This window comes from Lutjanus erythropterus, chromosome 21 (assembly GCF_056507025.1).
Source record: "Lutjanus erythropterus isolate fLutEry1 chromosome 21, fLutEry1.hap2, whole genome shotgun sequence".
Classification (NCBI taxonomy): domain Eukaryota; kingdom Metazoa; phylum Chordata; class Actinopteri; order Lutjaniformes; family Lutjanidae; genus Lutjanus; species Lutjanus erythropterus.
In genome coordinates this window covers 26,530,405-26,552,826 of record NC_139337.1, presented here as the reverse complement: position 1 = coordinate 26,552,826, position 22,422 = coordinate 26,530,405, and the positions used below count along the sequence as shown (strand labels likewise).

At 38.7% G+C, this 22,422-nt stretch overlaps 1 protein-coding gene across 1 annotated transcript; it reads left to right on the top strand.

Annotated features, from left to right (window-relative positions):
- Positions 1 to 6,883: 6,883 nt before the first annotated feature.
- Positions 6,884 to 21,700, top strand: tfr1b (transferrin receptor 1b). The gene is made up of 19 exons (XM_084747012.1): positions 6,884 to 6,989; positions 11,690 to 11,735; positions 11,868 to 12,081; positions 12,601 to 12,805; positions 14,767 to 14,904; positions 16,072 to 16,156; positions 16,250 to 16,369; positions 16,466 to 16,561; positions 16,651 to 16,790; positions 17,618 to 17,787; positions 17,896 to 18,015; positions 18,266 to 18,351; positions 18,442 to 18,505; positions 18,588 to 18,655; positions 18,737 to 18,804; positions 19,123 to 19,213; positions 19,940 to 20,167; positions 20,259 to 20,408; positions 21,482 to 21,700. Exons 2-19 carry the CDS (start codon positions 11,703 to 11,705, stop codon positions 21,692 to 21,694), a joined length of 2,289 nt encoding a protein of 762 aa, XP_084603138.1. The 5' UTR covers positions 6,884 to 6,989; positions 11,690 to 11,702; the 3' UTR covers positions 21,695 to 21,700.
- The last annotated feature ends 722 nt before the right edge of the window (positions 21,701 to 22,422 follow it).

Below are 22,422 nucleotides of genomic sequence, written 5' to 3'. Positions count from 1 at the left end.
CTACATATGTAGGTTAAATAAGTACAGGAAATGGGGTTTGTAATACAATGAAGATCAATAGTGAGATGTTGGATTAAAATAACAACAAAATAACAAAAAAACAAAAACAAAACACAATTGTAAAAAAGAAATAATGACAAGATATTTTGTTTTTTAAAATATAATGCTTTGTTTTTCTAGGAGGTAAACACAAGTACATCTAATATTAGAAGAACTTTAATCGATGAGTTTTATTTCTACAAAAAGTGGCATGAATGGGTTGTTCATGCCTTTCTCATAGGAATGTTAATATTTCCGACAGCATTTGAAGGCATCATCCTTCTAAACTCGGGCTCGCACCTGTGTTGCCCAAATCTCGCGATAACAAAGTGTTCACATTTACCTCAACACCGCACTGTGAGGGGACCCTACCTCGTGAGTGGTGTATTTTTTTTTTTTTAAGTTAGACGTCATGGATAAAAATAGTTTTAATTCACACACACACACACACACACACACACACACACACACACACACACACCTTATCAAGGTTTCAGGACAGATACACACACCCACACCCACACACACACACACACCATGCTAAGCCCTGCAGTGTTGTTGTCCCCTCTGGATCAAACTACATGCAGGGAAGAATGAATGTGCTGGCAGCAGCAGAAAGAGGGCGATGAAATGATGCGGCGATAGCGGAGAGAAAGAGATGAGGAATTCAGATTTTTTTTTCCTCCACAATCAGCCGCCACTTGGGTGGAAAACAGTGACAAAACAAGCTGCTGTACAGACAAGATCTGATGATGATAAACAACCGCACAGTTCAGAAATAGCGTTCATATGACCGCAGATACTCTGAAAGCATCTCAGGTATCTGTGACGCAGGTGAGATGATACTTTCCTGACCTTGACTTGCATGTTTAAATGATTTTGTGGACTGAACTGCAAGTTAATATTCTGCCTGATCACATGTTTGGTTCTAAACTCCCAGACATTTTTTTGTTTGTACATTTTTACACGTAAGTTTTATATGAATTAAACATATAAAAAGTAAATTGAGCTTTAGAGATGCTAGATGGATTAGTTCAGACAAAGCCATGGTAGCTGTTGCCTGCTATTTCTAGTCTTTATGCTAAGCTAAGCTAACTGTATCCTAACTATACATATACATTCACTGGATAGTGATAGAAGTGTCAACGCAACAGTGTGGTTAAACCCTTATTTGTTTATTTTCCCTGCATAAATCACATGCAGTCAACTTTGTTTCACTCCATATTTTTATTTTTGTCATCTATGCCCCCTTGCAGTGGCTTTAAGCCCCCCAGGAGGGGCTTGTCCTCCAATTTAAGAAACTCTTGGTTAACATCTTGCACCCAGGTTTCTCATATTTTGTGAATGATTTCAGTCTCAGAAGTCAATTCTTCAAAAAGTAACTCTCAAAACCACTGCATCTGTTTCAGGTTGTCTCTCTGATGCATCATTTAGTCACAGTGGAAACAGGATGGACTTGTGGGGAAACCATCATGACACCAAAATGCCACAGGGTTGATCCCACAACAGCTGATAAACAGCCACCTCCTCGGTCACAATGTTTGTAAAGGAATGCCAACAAAATGTAAGGGATCTGTATGGTATCTGATCACACACATATTCTCTCACACAGGTGCCATCTGTGCTGCCGAATCTGCAGTTTCCCTTCAGAGAGACAAATTGTTTTCTCATCCAGAGATGGAGGTTACTTCTCTCCAGAGATTAGAGGTAATTTTAACACAAAGCACTAAGGTGACACCATCTGGGACGGAGCTGCTACTGCAAGATGTGCTCAGGCCCAATTAAATTTTGCCACCTACTGTAAACCACACACACAGTGAGAAGTCTCAGCAGAACAGACACTGTTTCTAGCACCTCCGTCCTTCCTTTGCACGCATTTGTTTGGCATCTGTAGTGCTGCATCCAAGGCATTTTAGGGACTGTATGAATATTATTGGGCTGTGGAAACTTATGTTTAACTGCCATGGTTTTAAATATTTGATTTAAACCCCTTTGTAGGAAAAAAAAAGAAAAAAACCCCACACACACCCATCCTTTAATTTTTTAAGAAAACCCCGATTTCAAGCTCAAGCACTTTAATATTTTAGCTTCACCCATTAGCAGAATGAATTTGGTCATGCTGAACATGCATTATATTATGAGTTATCTACATATAAAGCATTTAACTTCACTGTAGTCCTGTTAAAAGGAAAATGTGGCACTTTTCATGTGGATGTCCAGTCAGTGTTGATGACAAATGTATTCAATTGAAGTGATAAAGCTGCTGCAGCAGTGCCTACATGTACCAGGATGCATTGCGGCCAAGCTTATGACTCCCACGCCCATGTTGCCATGTTATTACCACTCTAGTCTCTAGCTATCACTTTGTTGGCCAAAACATAGGATTAGGTGGCAAAAATACTCATCTAACACACTCACTGATGACCGAGAGGTGGAGACTGAAAATCCAACTTCAAATTGTCTGTAGTTCTTCCTCCTGACATCACTGTGTGCAGGAAAAAGAACAGACTTTAAAGCAGAAGGATGCTGTTATATTTCACACTGAGGTCTTCTGTTGGATATGTTTATGATCAACACTGACTGAACATCCACATGAAAAGTGCTGAACTTTCCCTTTAAGAGAAGAAATAATATGACAAATGGCGCCCTCTAGAGGGAGTTCATTTTCAATCTCTAATAAATATAAGGTATAATGAAATTACTGGATTGCCCAGAGGAATAATTTTGATCCAAAAACTCAAATATATCCACTGTTGTCTGTCAGTGTCTAGTCACTGTGATAATGTGACATCATTCACATTATGGAAATGATGCAAAGAAAGTCATCATGAAACTCATGAAGCTGTTTTCTTGTGAAACTCCAGCAGTGTTTTGTGGACTAAAAGACTAAACCTGACCGTCAGTCGGCATGAGGGTGACTGAATTTTCATTTTTGGGTGAACTATTCCTTTAGGTTAGTTAAGGTGAGACATGCTTAATATGACATATCTATTCAGGTTTTTTTTTTTTTTTTACGGTAAATTTAGCAAGAGAATGATGAAATAAAATATAGATCCAGGGCATGATAACAGATTAAAGTCCCTTTTCTGCTCTCCCTCTAGAGAGAAACATGTAGACAACCCCCTGATAATTTTCACACAGTCCCTTACTGTTCCAGTTACTGACGCAGATGTCTCTGTATGGCCACATTACCCACATTTTAAAGTGTGACATCAAAGTCCCGCTCTGCAACAGTTTGCACCACCAGATGACTGGTAAGAAACCATCTGTGATCCCACTGCAGAGTGAGATCATTTACTGTAAATCTCTTCCCCCGCAGGATGAGCTACTTACAGGGGTATCATTTCCCATCTGAGGGGATTAATGAAAACAAAACCATCAAAAAAAAAGAACAGTAGCAGTGTCTGTTTCACCTTCTGTTACTGCAGCAGAAAAAACCTGAAACACAATCCACTTGAATGTACAAAATTTGTGTTGTTGCTGATGTCAACAGTTAGATTTCTTGCTTGTTTGTCTAAAAGGAGTAGAGAACAGATAAAAGCAAGAAGAGTGAATGTCAGTGTGATGGAGAGTGGTGGCGGGAGAACACATGGAGGTCAGAATCATCTTCACCCAATGTATTTTAGTTGTTTACATAACATTGAAACAGTTTGGTCTGGTTTTGGTGAGGTTGTGGAGAAAAAAAACAATGCAAAAACATTGCTGACAGCAGCAATAAACAGTGTTACAGCAGATTGCAAGTATTTGGATGCTTGTAGGAAACAAGCATTGATAAGACACACAAGACACAGTCATGCAGAGCCTGTTGGCAAGTAGGACTCGGTCACACGGAGATTTGAATCCTTGATCTTTGGATCCTCAGAGAAGGTGGCGTGCAAACTGCACCACTGACAAGATGTGGCTTCCACATACCGTGTGCAAAAAGTGAACTAAATCACACATTGGTCGACTGGTTTCAGGTGTTTTGTCAAATATTTTGGTGATGTTTCACCAAACATTGAGCAAAAAAGTAAACGTGCATATTGTGGAGCTACATAAGTTAATTGATTTTGCATATTTTGAAAAATATAGAGAGATGGACTTTTGAATTGACCACAGGTTGCAGTGAGACAAATTTTAGACACAATTCAGGAGATGTGCTGAATTTTCTCAATGTTATTACAGATTTTTGAAAATTAGCTATTTTGATCAAATTGAATGGCTCATAAAATTTAAACAGATTGAAGAAACAAAATTCCTTTGACAACTTTAGATCAGCAAAGTCAGTAGGTGACGCTGAATCATTTTCAGGACAATTGGTCCAACTGTCTGTGAGGAGTTTGCAAAAAATAGAAGATAAATCTGAGAAAAAAATCCAGAAAACCAGAAGACTAATTGAGAAAAGATGCAGCTGAAAGAGTTTTGAGTCTACGCTCGGTCATTTTCAAGATACTTGCAAAGACATGAATTTGTTTGTTATAGCGCCACCTTGAGGTCAGTAACTACCTTTTTTGTTGCCAAAGTAGTGGGTGGAATTTGCAACTAACCTGCCAATTTTAGTAAATTTTTGTTTGAAATGACTCGACTTACAGCTGCTGGGCCACTTCCAGCTTCCAGCATCTGAACTGGACTAACTTCAAGTCAGACAATGTAATACCACTACCTCCTGGTCCCACTAGATGGCGCTCTGAGGTCATCTTGTCTCGCTTCTACCTGTATTCTACTCTGTCCTGACAAACATCTAGAGAACGGCTTTTTTAGGGAGCTTTAAAAATGATCATGTGGATGGGAGCTCATTAACAAACCTTTTGGTTGATTAAAGTTGCATAAAACTAATAATTGAATTTGATTTGAATGTGTTAATACATATTTAAATGCACAATAACTTCCATTTTCAGATTAGCATGCTGTACCCACGTGTGTTTGCTAACATAGCCTGAACTACAACAAGGACTACAACTACGTCTGCAGAGACTTACTCCTACAGGACACACTGTGGGTCGACACTGACAGGTGCAGTCAGTCAAACAGGATTAAACACAGTGTACCAACAATTCAGAGTCATCTTAACGTTGAGGACTTAGTGCCATAAGAAGATCAGAGGTGTCAACGGCTTAATGTGTGATTGTTGTCTTCAGATCCACCTACTGAAAAAACTGCTTTTCTCTGCCTCAAATAGCTCAGCCAGTAATAAAAAAAAATAAAATAAAAGTCTGTCTGTGCCTTCCATGCATTAAATCGACATTTGTTTAAAAATGTAACAGGAAATATTAGTGTATTTTTTATTATTAATTTTAAATTAAATTAAGGAAACTTTTATTAACTGTGAAACATGTAAAAACATGTTTATCAGATGAAAATTTAAATTCTTTAAAAAGCTTTAAAGGTGTGCTGTTGTATTTTTTTCTCCTACAGGTTTTATTTCCTGGTTGTACATAATCCCCTGTTCAGCCTGTTTAGAGCCAGCAGAGCGGCAAAAATTCACTTGTTCATCATGTCTGTCTCAAACCACAAGATCATCTGTCTGCAGCTCACTGATCTGCTTTGGTGTGGCATTCACATGCATTCCAGCGGCCTTATTTCCCACTGCACATGAAGGCAGCAATAGCAAAGGCATCTTAAGGTCTTTTTTTCTTTGATAATGTATTGCATAAGTCAGTCTTGCAGAACTATTTTTTTTCGAAAGAACAGTAACATGGAAGCACAAGGCAGTTTGCTACACTAGATAATGAAAAAAAAAATCTTTGGATTAAAAACAAAAAGGACTTTGCTGTTTTTTGCACATAATAGAGTCAAACGAACCTAATTTTCCTAGAACAGCAGTAAGGAAATTTTGGTTTTTAATGTAAATTATTTTTTTAAAAGCATTTAAGAAATATATAATGTATAATAAATATTGTTTGTGTGTCTACATTGTGAATAGTCCATAAATTCACATAAAGATCTGATGACATTGGGGGTGTTATTTGCCATTCTGCATTTATGTATGGCTGTATTTTATATATTATATTTAATATGAGATAAGAGTAAAAATTATAGGATAAAAAGTCAAAATTATGAGATGAAAAGTAAAAAACTGACTTTTTAATCTCATAATTTCAATTTCTTTTTTCACAGTTACAGGATCAATACAATGAAGTTAGTGAAATATATTTATTATGAGACTTTAAAGTCAAAATTAAATAAAAAGTCATAGTTATGAGATTAAAAGTTAAAATTATGAGAAAGTCATGATTGAGATAAAAAGTAAAAAAAAAAAACATAAGAATTGAGAGTTTTTATCTCACAATAATGACCTTTTGTCATATATTTTGACCTTTTATGTCATAATTATAACCTTTTGTCTCATAATTTTGACTTCTTTACCTCATAATTTACTGTACAGGATCAATACAATGAAGTCAATGTTATATATTATATTTATTAAGAGATAAAAATCATAATTATTAGATAAAAAGTCATAATTATGAGATAAAAAGTAAAACGAGATAAAAAATTATGACTTTTATCATATAATTATAACGTTCTATGTCATAATTTCAACTCCTTTATCTCAATTTACTGCACAGGATGAATAAAATGAAGTCAGTGTTATAGATTACATTTATAATGAGATAAAAGTCATAATTAGAGAACATTATGAGATAAAAAGTAAAAAAAAAAAAAATCCCATTATTTCGACTTCTTTTATTTCAGAATCAAGTCATACCATGGGGATATGTGTTTTTTTTTTTTCTTTCACTTGCGGAAATGGGCTTCCACACTGTTCTCAGTTCTTCTAGAAAATTAAGATGACTTGTCCTTTGGTGGGACAAACCTTTGGGTAAAACCTCCATCCTCCGCCTTTCAGGATGCGTACGTGACTGGATGCGAGATGACGTAACCAGGAAGTAGCACAGCCCGTATAAGGTAAGGGCACCGCTGAGAGCAGCTCACAACCAGGAAGACGTGGCCGCCTGAGCGCCAGCAAGGTGAGTTGAGTGGCATCTGCAGACCTTTTATTAATTTATAATTCATAATATCAGCTTGTAGTTGAACAGCTTTGACTTTTACGTCAAGTCTTTTTTTCCCTCAGCTGAGAGGACATGGAGGACAGCAGGCGCGCAGCTAACTAGCTTACTCACTAATGATGCTGCACAAATGTGTCACCTGTCCTCTGACTCTGAGACATACGACCGTCACTCTGTCGGTTGTAAATCCATATTATTGTTGTTATTAACCGACAAAATATGTGTATACCTTTTTTAACATAAAATCCCTGTTTGTTTTTTTTCATCAAACGGTTTGCAAGTGTGAGTAAGTACGGGGGACCATTCATGCCCAGAAAATACCAAATTCTCTCCTCAAAAACAAAAAAATGAGAGTTGATAGGACATCTACAAAACTATAAAAGCTATAAAAATGCGTCTGGAGAAAATGTTCAAGCTTTCTTATAGACTTCTGTAATCTATATGTCAAGTCTTACTCTCTAATGAAGAGGAACAGTTTGCATGTGGATTTGCAGACATGATTCAAACTTGTGTAACCATTGCTCAACTGTTTCTTTTCATTATCACTTGATAAGACTGATAAAATTTAAATTAAATTTAAATTTTAATTCATTTAAAAACTGCCAGTTACTCATAAGCAAATGACTGCAACAAATAAAGATGCAACGACACCAAAAACTGCTAAAGGTACAAAATATCATGATAGAGGTTTACAATACAATATTTATCAAAATATTAAAAACAAAGAAATATAATTTGAAGTGTCCTCTATCAAATAATAAATCTGATATGTGCACCAATTTGTGCATACAAAATTAGTATTTCCTTTTAACCTTCTGTAAATACATAAAATAAAAGTAGCAAGCTATGATGCAAACTTAGGCAAAAAATTGGCAGGAATTAACTTTGGCAATGAAAGTTTGAATACAGCTGCAAAACAGAAACAGTGCAGCAGTCAGTAGCAGTCCTTTTCTAAAATAAAATGATAAACATGTATTATCAAGGTAGAAATTGTCATGGTCCAGTACAGTATAGAAACATGTTTTACTGCAATATTGAATACATTGTTACATCTCTGGCGACAGAGTGAGAGGGAAATATTAAGGGGAAAAAAGGGATGAGGAAGATTTTTGTGTGCCAAGAATAGATTAGAAGTTTCAGTATTATTTCCAGGCAAACTGAACTTCCTCATATTTCTCCCTCATGTTTGGCACTAACACTCTTTTGTAAATGAGTGAGTGAGTTTGCATTTACACAGGCCAACATGATGATCAATAACATGACTAACAGACCGTGATGCTGGATTTCTGAGGTCATCATTGATGCTGAGAGAATAATAAACAAAACATAAATATTTTGAAGAGGATTCCTTAATTATGCTTATTAAACAGTGTGTAGAGCTGACACAGTTAGCCAATTAATCATATCTATTGGCAGAAAATTTATTGCCAACTACTTTTACGTTTGACAAATCTTCTGAAAAGGCCTAATCAGAAAATTAATCTGTAATGAAGATAATTTCTATTTGCAGTCCAAGTTTTGTCCATGTTTCGACAATTATTACAGCAACATAAAGGGGAAAAGAGAGGAGGAAGATTTTTTTCATGTCATTTTTTTTTAAAATAAAGTTGAACTTTGAGTTTTAGTGACAGGCATAAGAAAAAAACAAATCAGGTAGTTTTTTTATGAGACAAAAGTCAAAATGTCAAGAATAAAATTGAAATTGTATTTTAATCTAATTCTCACTCTTTTTTTCTTCTGGATTGCTTTTTGTTGGACTTTATTCTTTATTCTTTATTCTTTTTTTCCTTTTGCTTGGTCCTAATAAAAGAAAAAAGTCATATTGACTGTGACATATTATAGTTGAAAAATAAAGTAATTATTTAGGGCTTACACAATAAATCCACAAGTTGTTTAAAAAAATAATTGGTATTGATTCATAACTATTTTGATAATCAAAAATGTCAATATTTGCTGATTTTTGGCTTCTCAGAATCCTAGACTTTGTTGCTTTTCTGTATTTTCCATTATTTTGCGGTAAACATTTTTAAGGGTTTGACTGAAATATGACAAGACATTTGTAGACGTCGCTTTGGGGAATTGTTTTCTGACATTTTAGGAATCTGCAGATTGTTATCTGGATTAACTGATTTATTACTTTTTCTATAAATATAAATTTTCTATAATTTTGAGCTCTCTGACCTCAGGGTGACGTGTTCAAATAGCTTCTTTTTATTCAACCAACAGTCTAAAACCAAAAGATATTCAGTTTTACTGTCACATATGACAACAGACAAGTGCCAGAAATGTTTTAACATTTGAGAAGCTGGAAAAATAGTCAAAATAGAGCTGTTAAAAAAATTAAGCACAAATGGCAACAGTTTTGGCTTTTTCTTTAAATATGAGACTTTATTTATTTTCTTTGTTTTTATATAATTTTAAAAGGAGTATTTAAGCTGTCTGTTTGCCCTTTTTTCCTTGCTTTCTTCAAAAAGAAAAATGATCAGAGGTCGATATGTCCTGTCTCTCAAGGAAGAATCAGTAGCCGTTTCCTGCCTCAGCTCAGTAATGAGGATGTGGTTTGACTGACTGGAAAAGTCGGTATGTCGCATCAGTTTCCACCTATCAGGAAGCAGAGTTACCTGAGGGGGGAGGGAGGGGGACCCGGTCTGTTGTTGTCAGTTGGAGACGTTTCTTAAGCTCTTACTGACGCCACAGTGTAAGTCTGTTCCTGACGTGTTTATAACTGAAACAAAGCTCATAACAAAGGCATTGTTATGATGTGGAAACAATAGCTGAAGGTCACATTTTCCAAGTGTCGTCTTCTTGTGTTTTGTTTGTGGTCATGTGTGTAAAAGCGAAGGTCAAACCAGGTCTTGGATGTCATTTGAGACAACTGAAATTTTGCAGAGACTTGAAACCTTAATCACAATGACAATGAGATCCATCGTTGTCTTTTTTCAGCTTATCATTTGGTCTGAAGTCTCTAGAATAATGACAAACGTTCAGAACAAGAAAATGATGTTGACCTGCAGGAAAATAAACTCAAATCAAAAATTTTATACGTGTAAGACAGAAAAGCATTTCAGTGTTTCCATTTAATTTCTTCAATAATTGGGGGTTAAGACGTTCAGGTTGTGACTCTTCTCATTCTTTTCTTTTGCATTCTTTGGCATTTGCCGTAAGAAATACAAATTTAGCTCTTTTTCCAATATGTATAAATTGTATAATATCAGTTATTGGCTAATCAGCTAATTACATTTAACTTACATTTTTATTTATGTAAATTTGGATACATTTGCAAAATTGTGATCTATCTTGTGGTCTATCAAAAACAAATATTGATGTTTGCTATCTTTAATCATGAGTGTCTTACAATGCAGAAAAATAGATCCAGTCTGTCTTCAATCTGTCACATAATACAAAAAAGAAGCAAATCCTCACAACTGACAAGTTAGAATGAAGTAACATTTTGCAGCTTTGTTTTAATAAATTGACATAAATCTTTAGTCAGTTTATGGTTGCAATTATACTATATATTGTCAGTGAATCTGACAATAATAACAATTATTTGTCTCTCCAAAATTTCTTGTTTTCCTTGACCAGCAATCCAAAAACCCAAAGACATTCAGTTTATAATTATAGAAAACAGAGAAAAGCAGCAAACTCTCATAATTGAAGCACTGGAAACATAAAATATTGGACATTTTTGCTTGAATTTTTTTTAAATGACTAATCAAATATTCAGATAGTTGCAGATCAATTTTCTTTAACTCACTAACATTGTTTCAGCTCTACATTTGGCCTATGGTGTTGCGGTAATACTTATATTTTCTGTCGAGTTTGAATTGAAATGTGTTTTTCGATGATCTGTGAGGTAAAATGAGTGTTTCTGTCACTGTAGTCTGGTGGGCAGTAGAGCTGCAACGATAAATAGATTAGTTGTCAGTTGTTTAAGTATTTTAATAATCCAGGTATTTTAATAATCGATCAATTGGTTTGAGCAATTGTTTAAAGAGGGAAAAAAGTCTCTGATTTCAGCCTGTGAATATTTTCTTGTTTCTTCTGAATGTCTTTTGGGTTCTGGGCAAAACAAGACATTTAAAGAAGTCGACTTGGACTTTGAAACGGTGATTGACTTGTGATTAATTGTGCAGCCCTAATAAAATTGCAAAGTAGGTTTAATTATAGTGGTGGCAAATATGGATGCAATCCTTCAAAAATCTTTTTTTTTTTCAAAAGAGAGATTGAACTGATTAAATTAATCTGACAGAAAAGTTTCTTTTGTGATATTAAGCAAACGAAATACAAATCAAAGATCTTCATTTAACGATGCAAACACTGTCTAAAAATCCCATATTGCCATAGATCAGTAACAAACGCATACAAACTTTCAGCTGTATATAAAATAAAGTTTTTAACACTGTTGAGGTTTCAGCCTCAGTGAAAAACAGTCGACCTGTTTGCAGAGAAAACCCTGCCAGGAAACCTTAATGGGTCGTCTGAATAGCAACTCTGTTAGAAACCTGACTCACCCTTCCTCTCCTCCTCCTCCTCCTCCTCCTCCTCCTCCTCCTCCTCCTCCTCCTCCTCCTCCTCCTCGGCTGTCATCTTTCCCGCTGCATTTGCTTTCTGTATTTGCTACTGACAACTTCACCCTGTGTGTCTCGTCTGTTTTTTAGGACAACAGCAACAATGGATCGAATCAGGTCTTTCTTCAGCAGCATGGTGAGTAGTTTTTACATTTTTTTAAGACATTTTCTTGTTTTTGTTTGTAACCTCCTCCTTCTTTCCATGCAGCTGTGTGATAAGGAGCACATTTTTCTTATAGTTTCCCACCTTTTGTCTTCCTGCCTCCAGATTAAAAGTGAGCGGTACAGCAGGTTCACCCTGCAGCCGGCCGAGGACGGCGAAAGACACGTCGAGGTCAAACTGTCCGATGATGCCACAGATGACGCCACAGAGTCCGTGGGCCAGGCGGGGGGGTCTCCGAGCTTCAGGCCGGCGCCTCCACATCGAAGCCGGCGTAACATTTGCTACATGGTCCTGGGAACTCTGCTGATATTTATTTTCGGTAGGCCGTGCTCATCATTATCATCGCTTAAGTTGTCGCTTTCCCCTCTTTCTTTATCTTTTTTGAAATGATCATATTAAGGCTGAAACTAATTCATATTTTCATTTTTGTTTAATATGCTAATTATGTTCTAGCTGAAGTAAGTCTAGAAAATGCTCCGTTCATTGTATTGATATTGCACTATTACTATCAAGGTTTTATTGGAACCATCTCGACCCATTAAACGGAAATTACTGTTGTTGTCACACGGCCTAAAGCTGCCTTAATGCAGACCTGTCTCAGACACCAGAGAAATCTGGTTGGCTCATAATGCAGCAGCAGATGAGAGATATTTTCAGTGGTTTATAAACCCACAGTAGCATTTTAAAATTAGTTTTTTGATACACAGGAAACCAGCGCAGAGGTCTGAACTAGAACAATGTACTCAGTCTTAGTGATTTTACCTGTAAAGTTAGTTGCTCTAAAACTCTTTCACCTTTGTATAGCAGTTCTGTTGTCTCTGTGCCATTTGTCCTCCAGGCTACTTGATTGGCTACGTCAGCCACCACAAACCTCAGCCGGAACTGGTGAACTGTGGAGCTGAAACCGAGCTGCAGACGGAAAACCCGCCGGAGAGGAGTCCCGCTGATGTTGCACCAGCTGCAGAAGTTCAGATGGACTGGAAGGACGTCACCACACTCCTCCAGCAGAAACTCACCAGCCAGGCCTTTGAGAAAACTCTGGGGTAAGCTGTGCATGCACACACCTTGGTTTTATGTTGTCATACTAAACATGAAGACAAAAGGGATCAAACAAACCCGCTGCCAGTTTATTAATAAGTAAATGATTCCAGTTTAAAAGACTAAAAGCAGTCCTTCCAAGGTAAATCCTGTTTCTGTGTCTCAGTGGCCTCAAGCTTCCTCTGCGTGGGAAAAGAATAATAAACATAAATGAACTGGATAGCAGGGATCAGAGAACATTTTATTTTTAGAGTATTACACTGCAGACAGTCAGAGAATACAAACGAGACAGGGGAAGGTTACAATGAGAGTGATTATGTAAGGAGGGATAATACCCAACAAGTTCATGACTGTAGAAGCTAATGCTGACCCAAAGAACCAACCACGGCTCCATGGCTAAGTAGAAATTGACATTAAATCTGTGTGATTCCCATTTAGCAACTGTTTGTCTTTTTTGAATTGTTGCACAAATAACTCAGTACCTTTAAGCTAGGGCTGGGTGATATGGTCAAAAAAGTGGAAAATCTTACTTCAGATGTTTTCCAATGTTGGGAATACAACTGTGTGTTTGAGCCGTTTTAAGGTAAAACATGGAGACGTGAGAGTGGGGTAATATTTTGAGAAGAAATTCGAGATTAATGATAGAATTTGCAGCACTGTTTGTTAACGCACCATTCAAAGTTGGTCTCTCTTCCCTGGCTGAACGAACGAGGGGGTGAATTAAGAGACTGAGCGGCGTCTCCGAGAACAAAGCGGCGAATCTGAGAAATAAAACATAATTTTTTGATTGTTTTACAGTGGCTATGTTCTAAAGCACAAATAAATGGTGTGAATAAGACTGAAGCAAACCTCAGTCTCCTCCAATCTTTCTGCAGCTCTCACAGAGAGTTTTGACTTCAGAACCTGTTTTCTGTATTGGCTGAGGGCTGCGCACCACTGCCAAAGCTCAGACGCATCCCAAGCACAGCAGAATATGAGAAAATAAAAAAGTACAGGCAGAGGGCGGGGTCTCTGCAGATACAGACACACACTTTTAGTGAAGATTGAGAGGCATTATCTTGCGATACATGTATTCATTGCATTTTTGTTTGTCAAAGAACCATATTGCTTCACTTTGGATGAACCTCATCACACCACAAATGCTGCTGCTTGCTGTGTGTTATGCCTGCAGTGGATGACCTAATCAAATTAAATGTCTTTGCAGTCCGATTCAGAAATAAGAAAATAACATTTGAAACTTAAAACTAAAACTACGTCTGGAAAAAAAACATTTCAGGAAACTTAAATAAAATCAAAAGGTAGACTTGCAAAACAAACTAAAATAAAATAAGAATGTACAGGACTTCATTCTCTCTCAATTTTGTCAAATTTGAAAAGTAATACTGAATCTAGTAAAAGCTAAACTAAAACTAAATATTTTTAAACAGTAAAAATGAAATTGAAACGAGCAAACCCACTGGAAACTAACTGAAACTAAACGGAATTGAAAGTAAAAAGTAATGAAAAATAAAGAATGATAATAACTCTGCCTGCTGTACCACAAATCAGAGTTGAATTGCATGCAGAGGTGGTGAAGCAATATAGTTGCATCAGTCTGGTGTGTTAAATTTCCTGCCACACAAAAGTTTATCCAAAACTTTAATCGTTTGAGTTTTACCCCCTCCCACGGCTTTTTTCGGTTTAACCTTCAATGACACATGCTGTCTTATGGGGCTGATTAATAATTTCAATATTTATTTTACCTGCAAAATGTAACAACTTTCATTGCGAAGCTCATTGTCATTTTGAAAGACAGTTCCTCATCATGTACTTGAGTAACGAGGGCTGACCTTTAAGATGAAGCTCCATGTGTGTCCATAAGAAGTCTCGTGAGTCATCTGTTGAGCCTTTTCTCAGAAGTGGTGTTGAACTCTAAGTGAAAGTGAATCATTGACTCAGAGGAAGTTTGGTTTTGTTTTCTCTGCAGAGACTTTGATCTTCCCAGACGTTCCGCAGGAAGTGAGGAAGATAGGAGTCTGGGGAACCGCATGTTTGACGAATTCAAGAAACTGGAGATGGATCCCTGGACCGACATCCACTATGTGCAGCTGCAGATGCCCGACAGGTTCATACAACACACTATCTTACTGAACTTACTGAACTAAATTAATTAATTCTCATTATTTTATTTGAGGGATTTTTCCTTTAAATGTCAGTTTGGCATCAGAATTGTGTTTGGTCTTGTTGGCCTGTTGAAGGTGACATGATTCGAAGTCAAAGGAAGGGTTTTTCCTAATATAGACACCTTATTATTTCATATTATTATTATTTCATTTTTGTTTCTCTTATGTGACCGACGTTACCCCAACTGGACCAGGGCAAGCTAGATCCCTTAAGGGGAATCACTGATTTCAGTGTCGTTTGTTTGTTTTGTTTTCTTTTTGGCCAAAATGACTCTTTTGATTGTAAAGATTGCACCCTGCTCTCTACTCTCCCACTCTTATTCACCCAGCTTGCATCTAACTCCACCCAGCTTGCATCAGTCTCTGCCTGAGCTCACCCCTCTGGTTTCATGACTGCATCACCTCATACTCCATTTCAAACATTGTCTTGTCTTCTAAGTAAATGTCAGTGTCCCTATCTTACTTGGCCCACACACTTGAAACGTGAATCAGACACTATGATCAGTTTTCAACGTCAGAAATGGAGCTCAACAGACTCTGTGTTTCTAAACTGTTACTTTCAGAAGGTTATTTGATGCCGTAAGCTCTCTGTGTCACAAACTTTATGTTGGCAGCTTTTGATTACACATTATTTCTTCTAAAAAGTCCCTGATGTTCCTCAGAAGTTTCTCACACAAATGTTCATTAGAAAGGTCAGAATCATTGATCAGTTTGTGACACCACAGTCACAGGAGTGTTTTATAAGCCTGTTTTCAGCATTTTTTGTTCTTTAAACTATTAGTTGTTGACATTTTTAACCTTTAAAAGGCTCTGGATCAAAGCTCTAATGCTTTGTTTTATTGGTCTGTAATTTCCTAATTATTATTTTAATCATCATTCATCATCATTTCCTATAAAACAATTATTTGATTTAGTATTAATTTCAAGAATATGTATAAGATAAGATATTCCTTTATTAGTCCCACAATGCTGAAATTTATGGTGTTACAGCAGCAAAGTGGATTGCAAATATGTAAAGAAGCATCAATAAAAACAGTGGAACAACAACTTGCCAACAAAATAAAAACAAATGAATGCTGTTGTAACAAGCTTTTTTCTTTAATTGGCAGCGAGCGTCCAAACCGGGTCCTTTTTGGTTCAGAGGTCTTCCTGCCTAAGGGATATCTGGCCTACAGTGCTCCTGGGAAAGTTCAGGTGAGCTACAACAGTCAAACTTTTATAGCTTAATTTAATGGGATTTGTTGCTTTTAGTTTTGTCAAATGTCTGACTTGTGCTTGTGGTCATAGGGGAAGCTGGTGTACGGAAACTACGGCCGTCAGGAGGACCTGGATGTCGTGCAGAAGAATGTGGAGCTCAAAGGCTGCGTGTTGCTGCTCCGGACTGGGAAGATCAGTTTTGCAGAGCAGGTGTGTGCTGGTTTGATACCTTCACATGCCTCGTATCACTTTTTTTAAGTGACTTTCTAACATCTTGATTTCATGTTTCTGATGATGTGTGTCCAGGTGGATAATGCTGCCACGAAGGGGGCCTCTGCTGTTCTTATCTACCCTGATGCTCAAGACTACAAGTACGTAGCGGACACGCCGCTTTACGGACATGTAAGTTTACACACACATACACACAACTCTGCCCACACTAGGTTTGTAGCATATTGTTAAAGCCTCATTTTGTCTCTGTCCCTGTTCAGGTCCATCTGGGTTCAGGGGACCCCTACACCCCAGGGTTCCCCTCCTTCAACCACACACAGTTCCCCCCAACTCGGTCGTCCGGCCTCCCAAAAATTCCAGCCCAGACGATCACCGCCAAAACGGCTACATCTCTTCTACAGTAAGGACACCTGCACGCACACACACACACACACACACACACACACACACACACACACACACACACACACACACACACACAAACTGTTTTTTCTATATTTGTCAGGGGTTTTATAGGGAAAACCACTTGCAGTTTAACTTCAAGCATTTCTACCAGTGTATTTCAGTTCTCAGATTATTTAGATAATGCAGTTCAGTTTCCATATCTGGCATTTTATTTAATATTTCTGCATTTTCAGCCGTGCTTTTAGGCTCCATTTTAGGGTGAGGTGTCAGAAATAATCCCCGGTACGCTGGGTTTTAAGGTCTGTATGTCATTTCTGATCCTGTACCTTGGACTCACCCCAAAGGACTTGCACGCAAGTGACAAATACCTTCAAAGGATCTTTATGGCAGCTAGCAAGAAAATTATGCAAGGTCTAGAAACATTGCCCCCCAGTGGACGCTTTTTTAAATGTTGTAAATCTGTTAGCTCAGATGAGCAGCTGACCTGTAACCTGACACTGCTGAAGGAAAAAAGGGAAGAACTCTGGGGAAAATGGACACTTTTAGCCTGTGAGAAACACACCTACACTTTTATTAATATAAGGTGTAAATCAAAGTAGCACTGTATGCTCTGTGACCCTTTTGGACCTCTTCTTCTGTGCTCTCTTCTTGTTCTTTTGCTTCTCTTAGCGCTTTAGGATCATGCTTTTTGTTCCAGAGTGTTAAGCATTATATCTTTCACTCCAAAGTCTCAACTTACCACCTTAAAGTGAACTCATTCTGTAAATAAATTAACTGAATAAATGTTGAAACTCCCGGCATACCTTCTTCTGTCCTCTCTAGGAACATCGGCGGTCCTCAGCCAGATGCATCCAGCGGTTTTCAAGGCGGCTTACGGCAGGTGACCTACAGACTGGGAGGCACTGAGAACATCACTGTGGAGGTGAACAATGTCCTGGTCAACAAAGAGATCCACAACGTGTTCGGAGTCATCAAAGGATTCACTGATCCTGGTACAGCTGAACTTTTCTCTCTTCTGATCATCTGCGGTGGGAGTATTGTTTTCTTCGTTGTGCGTCTAAACGTCTGTGATGTTTCTGTGTTTGGATGCGAATCTGCAGATCGTTATGTCGTCCTGGGAGCTCAGAGAGACGCCTGGGGAAAAGGTTACACCAAAGCTACTGTTGGTACATCTGTCCTGTTAGAGCTCGCCAAGGCAGTTCACGACATGGTGGAGAAAGGTAACAAATATAATATTTTACATACTGTAAACAACAAAACTACTGCCTTTATTATTTATCACTTTCTCAATTTTATTGTATGATTTGAGCATTTAATTTTATTTACAGAGTCTCCTCTGCTTTTAACGTTTGTTTAAGGATATCTGACAGGCCTGGATTATTAAATTAAACTGTTTTGTGTGTTGTCTGTGTAGGTGTTGCAGTTTCTTTTTTATGTGTAACATCAGTGTTTTTTTTTTCTTTTCATCAGACGGGTTCAGGCCGAGGAGAAGTCTGGTGTTTGCGAGCTGGAGTGCCGGAGAGTACGGAAGTGTTGGCGCTACTGAGTGGCTGGAGGTTAGAACTCACTTTGACGTGGACGTACAAAAGAAGAAGAAAATCTGCTGTGCTACAAATGTTATTTAACGTGCATGTGTTTGTTTTTAGGGTTATATGTCCTCTATTGACAAGCGTGTGCTCACCTACATCAGCCTGGATGGAGTGGTCATGGGTGAGCAACAGTTCACACCTGCAGTTTATCTCTGAACTGTGATGTTTTCCTGTCAGCTGACTTGAGTTTATCTCCTCACAAGGTCACGGGAGCTTCAAGGCGTCAGCGAGCCCGCTGCTCTACAGCCTCCTGCAGAACACGATGAAGGAGGTAACAACACAACAACGACACACTTAATGCTGATCTACACAAACCAGCAGTGTTTGTGTTAACTTTGTCTCGTCCACTCAGGTGAAGAGTCCTGTTGGTTCTGGGTCTGTGTACGATATGATGGGACAAAGTACCTGGGAGGCCAAAGTGTAAGTAGATAACCAGTACATACAGCCAGGTCTCAGCGTCAATCAGCCAGATGCTGCCTACTTTAACTATTTCTGTGATTTTGACACTTTAATGAGATGTAAGGGAAACAAAAACTGATGATGTGATAAAACCAGAAGTGGTCAGACAAGCGTTGGCACATTTAGACAAACTGGCACATAACATTGAGACTTGATATTCAGCCTCATAGAAATATCCTTGGATAAACCATGTTTGTGCTGCAGAAAGGAGTTGTCAAACTGTTTTGGTTTTGGTTGCCGATCGTCATGTTTAATAACTTTCCATCACCATGTGTGCAGACTGAAGCCGATGTCACTGGACGACCCTGCCTATCCCTTCCTGGCCTTCGCTGGGATTCCCTCCATCTCTTTCCACTTCATCTCCCCCAACGTGAGTCTTAAAGCAAGACAAACAAGATATTTACTGATAATAATCTGTGTGTTTACATTTATCCATGTTACCTGTAGTGCTGTTTACCCAGTTAGATTGTTTTGGTGTGAGTTGTCAAGTTTCTTTGAGATAACAACCATAGAGATGTCTGGAACTAGGTCACTTGTGGTGCTAAAATTACATTTGAGAAACTCAACAGCAGTGTCTCGTTCCAGAAATCATGACCTGGGGCCTGTACTACAAAGCAGGTTTTGTTAGCAGGGTTTTTGGTACTACGACTGTAACTTATGCTGAACTCCTAACCTGCTTCGGAGCAGGCGATGCTTATGATAAGACAATGATCAGGTTAAAGCGCTGCCTCCTGACCAATCAGATCACTTCATTAAGCCGTGCTGGGCATCACCAAAATGAGAAAAAGGGAGAAGTTTTATTTCGTTGTGCTTTTACATACCGATATCATCCTACAACAAAGACTGATTGAAGCACTGAAATACTATATTTATTTACTATTTGCACCAAGTCTGTTCTGTGCTGCGCTCTAACAGACTGGTGCATTATCCTAAATGCATCCATGGGTTGGGTTTATAATTCTCAATCTGCACAAGTTCCCTAAGTACTGTGGTGTCTTTTGGTATAAAGTGATCACACAGCAGGCGGTAAATAAACATAACTCTGCTGTTTTCCTGCAGTTTGTTCAGTTGATTCATGTGTGTTTTGTGTCTAAAGATGGAGGCCTACACCTACTACGGCACCGACCTGGACAACAAGGACCACCTCAACTACCAAACCAGCCATCACACCAGCGAAGTCACGGCACTGGCGGCACAGTTCGCCGGTCAGATGGCTCTGCGTCTGGTCCACGACCACCTGATCAGCCTGGACGTGAGCCGATACGGCAGCCTGCTCACCAAGGCTGTGGCCCGCGTCTACAGAAGCATCAACAAGCTTACACAGGTCTGTCTCGCACCATTTTATGGTTTTGTTTGGCTTTTTTGTTTGTTCTAAGAGAATTATGTTGATGTTGATTTAACTTTATGTGCTGCAGTCTGGTCGTCTGAAGGAGGTGAATCCCAGCTGGCTCAGCCGAGCTCGCGGCTCCTTTCAGCGAGCTGCCGATGGCATCAACAACGACATCGTCAACACTGACCTGAACGACAAGGAGGCCTGTCGGATCCTGAACGACAGGATCATGAGGGTACTTATATTCTGCTTATATTCCCTTCATTCCTTTCCCTCTCAGATTTTAAAGCATGTGAAGATCTAGTTTTGTGAAAGCAGAATATATAGATGGGACAAAATACCCGAGTTTACTTTTTAAAAATATTTATTCAGTGTGGGTACCACTTTCAAACAGCTCATTCTAACAGACCACAGTCCAGACTATAGCCAGCTGCAGTAATTTGAGGTGAGTACATCAGAGCAGACACAGGAAAGTCTTTGTCCGGACCTAAAATAAGACCTGGAAATGTCCTACCAGGAACCAAACCAGACAAGCCAGGCAAAATCCATCCTCCTCACCAAGAAATCACAAATCCCCTCATAATTTGAGCTTAAAAGTCCGCTCGCAGTCACAGATGACAGACGTGACCGAGCATCAGCTTTCCAGTTTTGCTGCATCGAGCATAATAAAGGTATTTTGACTCTTTGCCCTTTTGCTTGTTTGTTACCATGGCTGCTGTTGTTAGCAATGCCAATTTGTTATCATCTGTGCGCTCAGTGATGAGTTTAACCTCTATTCTCTGACCCTTCACCTCATGAGCAGGAGCGCTTGCTCGTGCAGGTCATTTGACGCCACCTTCTGGCCACAGACGCACTTTGCAGTTTGATTTCAGTTGCTGAAAGTCTAATAATGGCCTGGTCTTCTCACATCCGCTCCGGTATTACACATAATGTTAAACAGAACCACAGAAATGGAACGGGACCCAACCCGGACCTGTATAAAACATGGATCCAAATCTGTATGGGTACCGGGGCATCGGGTTTGGGTCGACACATGAAGAGCTTGAGTCTCTTTACATGTTTTATCTTACTTTGAGGACTATAAACATGCTTTTCTATTAATCAAAAACCTCTGATCTCTGTTTATCTATGGATAGATTCAGAACGAGGCTCTTAAGTTGTTTTATATTCCAGAATTGTTGCATTAGTGACACTGCTTCTGTAAAATATCGCTATTAAAGACACTGTAATAATAACAATCAGTTTCTGGTACATTTAAACCTCTCAACACCTCACAGATGTATTATAATCTTCCATCTGTGGTTCTAGGTTGAGCACACCCTCCTCTCTCCATACGTCTCCCCCGTTGAGACTCCGTTCCGTCACATCCTGCTGGGCCGCGGCTCCCACACTCTGGCGTCCATCGCCGAGACCACCGACATGGAGCAGCTCCACACCCAGCTGGCCCTGGCCACCTGGAGCCTGCAGGGATGTGCCAACGCCATGGTGGGAGACATCTGGGACATCGACGACGAAATCTAAAGACGGGGTGGGAGGCGTGAGCGCGGGCGTCCTGTGTGTGTGTGTGTGTGTGTGTGTGTGTGTGTGTCGTCGAGATGAAATTCGAGGTAGGGCAGAATGATGAGCTCCAATATCAGCACTTAAGCACAAGCTGTCAATCAGAGGTCGAAGCTGCGCCCTTTAAAAAAAAACAACACAGGCTTATCATGAGTTTTTTGGGGGTTTTAATCCCACAAAGATCCAGGAGGAGGTAGAAAACACGCCCTTAAAAACTGTGAACCAAATACTTGAAGAAATTGAAGTCTGCTGACAAACCTGCCTCCACTCCAACACATCAGAGCAGTCGAAGCCTTCGCTGTGACCTCTTGCCATCAAAACACTGAGAAACCTTATTTATACTTCAGTTTTTTTTATCAGTGGCAGTGCCCGCTATAAAAGTATTGTTTGTCTTTTTATACGACGTTATCGGAAGCAGTGCCTTCCATAATTATGACGGTTATACTGTCTGATCTAATGGCAGCATCTGCTACAGAAATGACTCCTCAACTGTTGCTGACAAAATGGAGCCCCCGATTAAAAGAAAAAAAAAAAATTAGATTTTTACAGAATCTCAGAGAGGAAAGTGAGAAAAAAATATCTGCTGAGTCCGAGGTGAAAGTTTTTTTTTTTCCTGTGTTTATGTCTTGAGGAGGTGAAATTTGTGAAACAGGTCTGGGGAAAATTTGGCAGGTGATTTTTCTTTTTTTCCT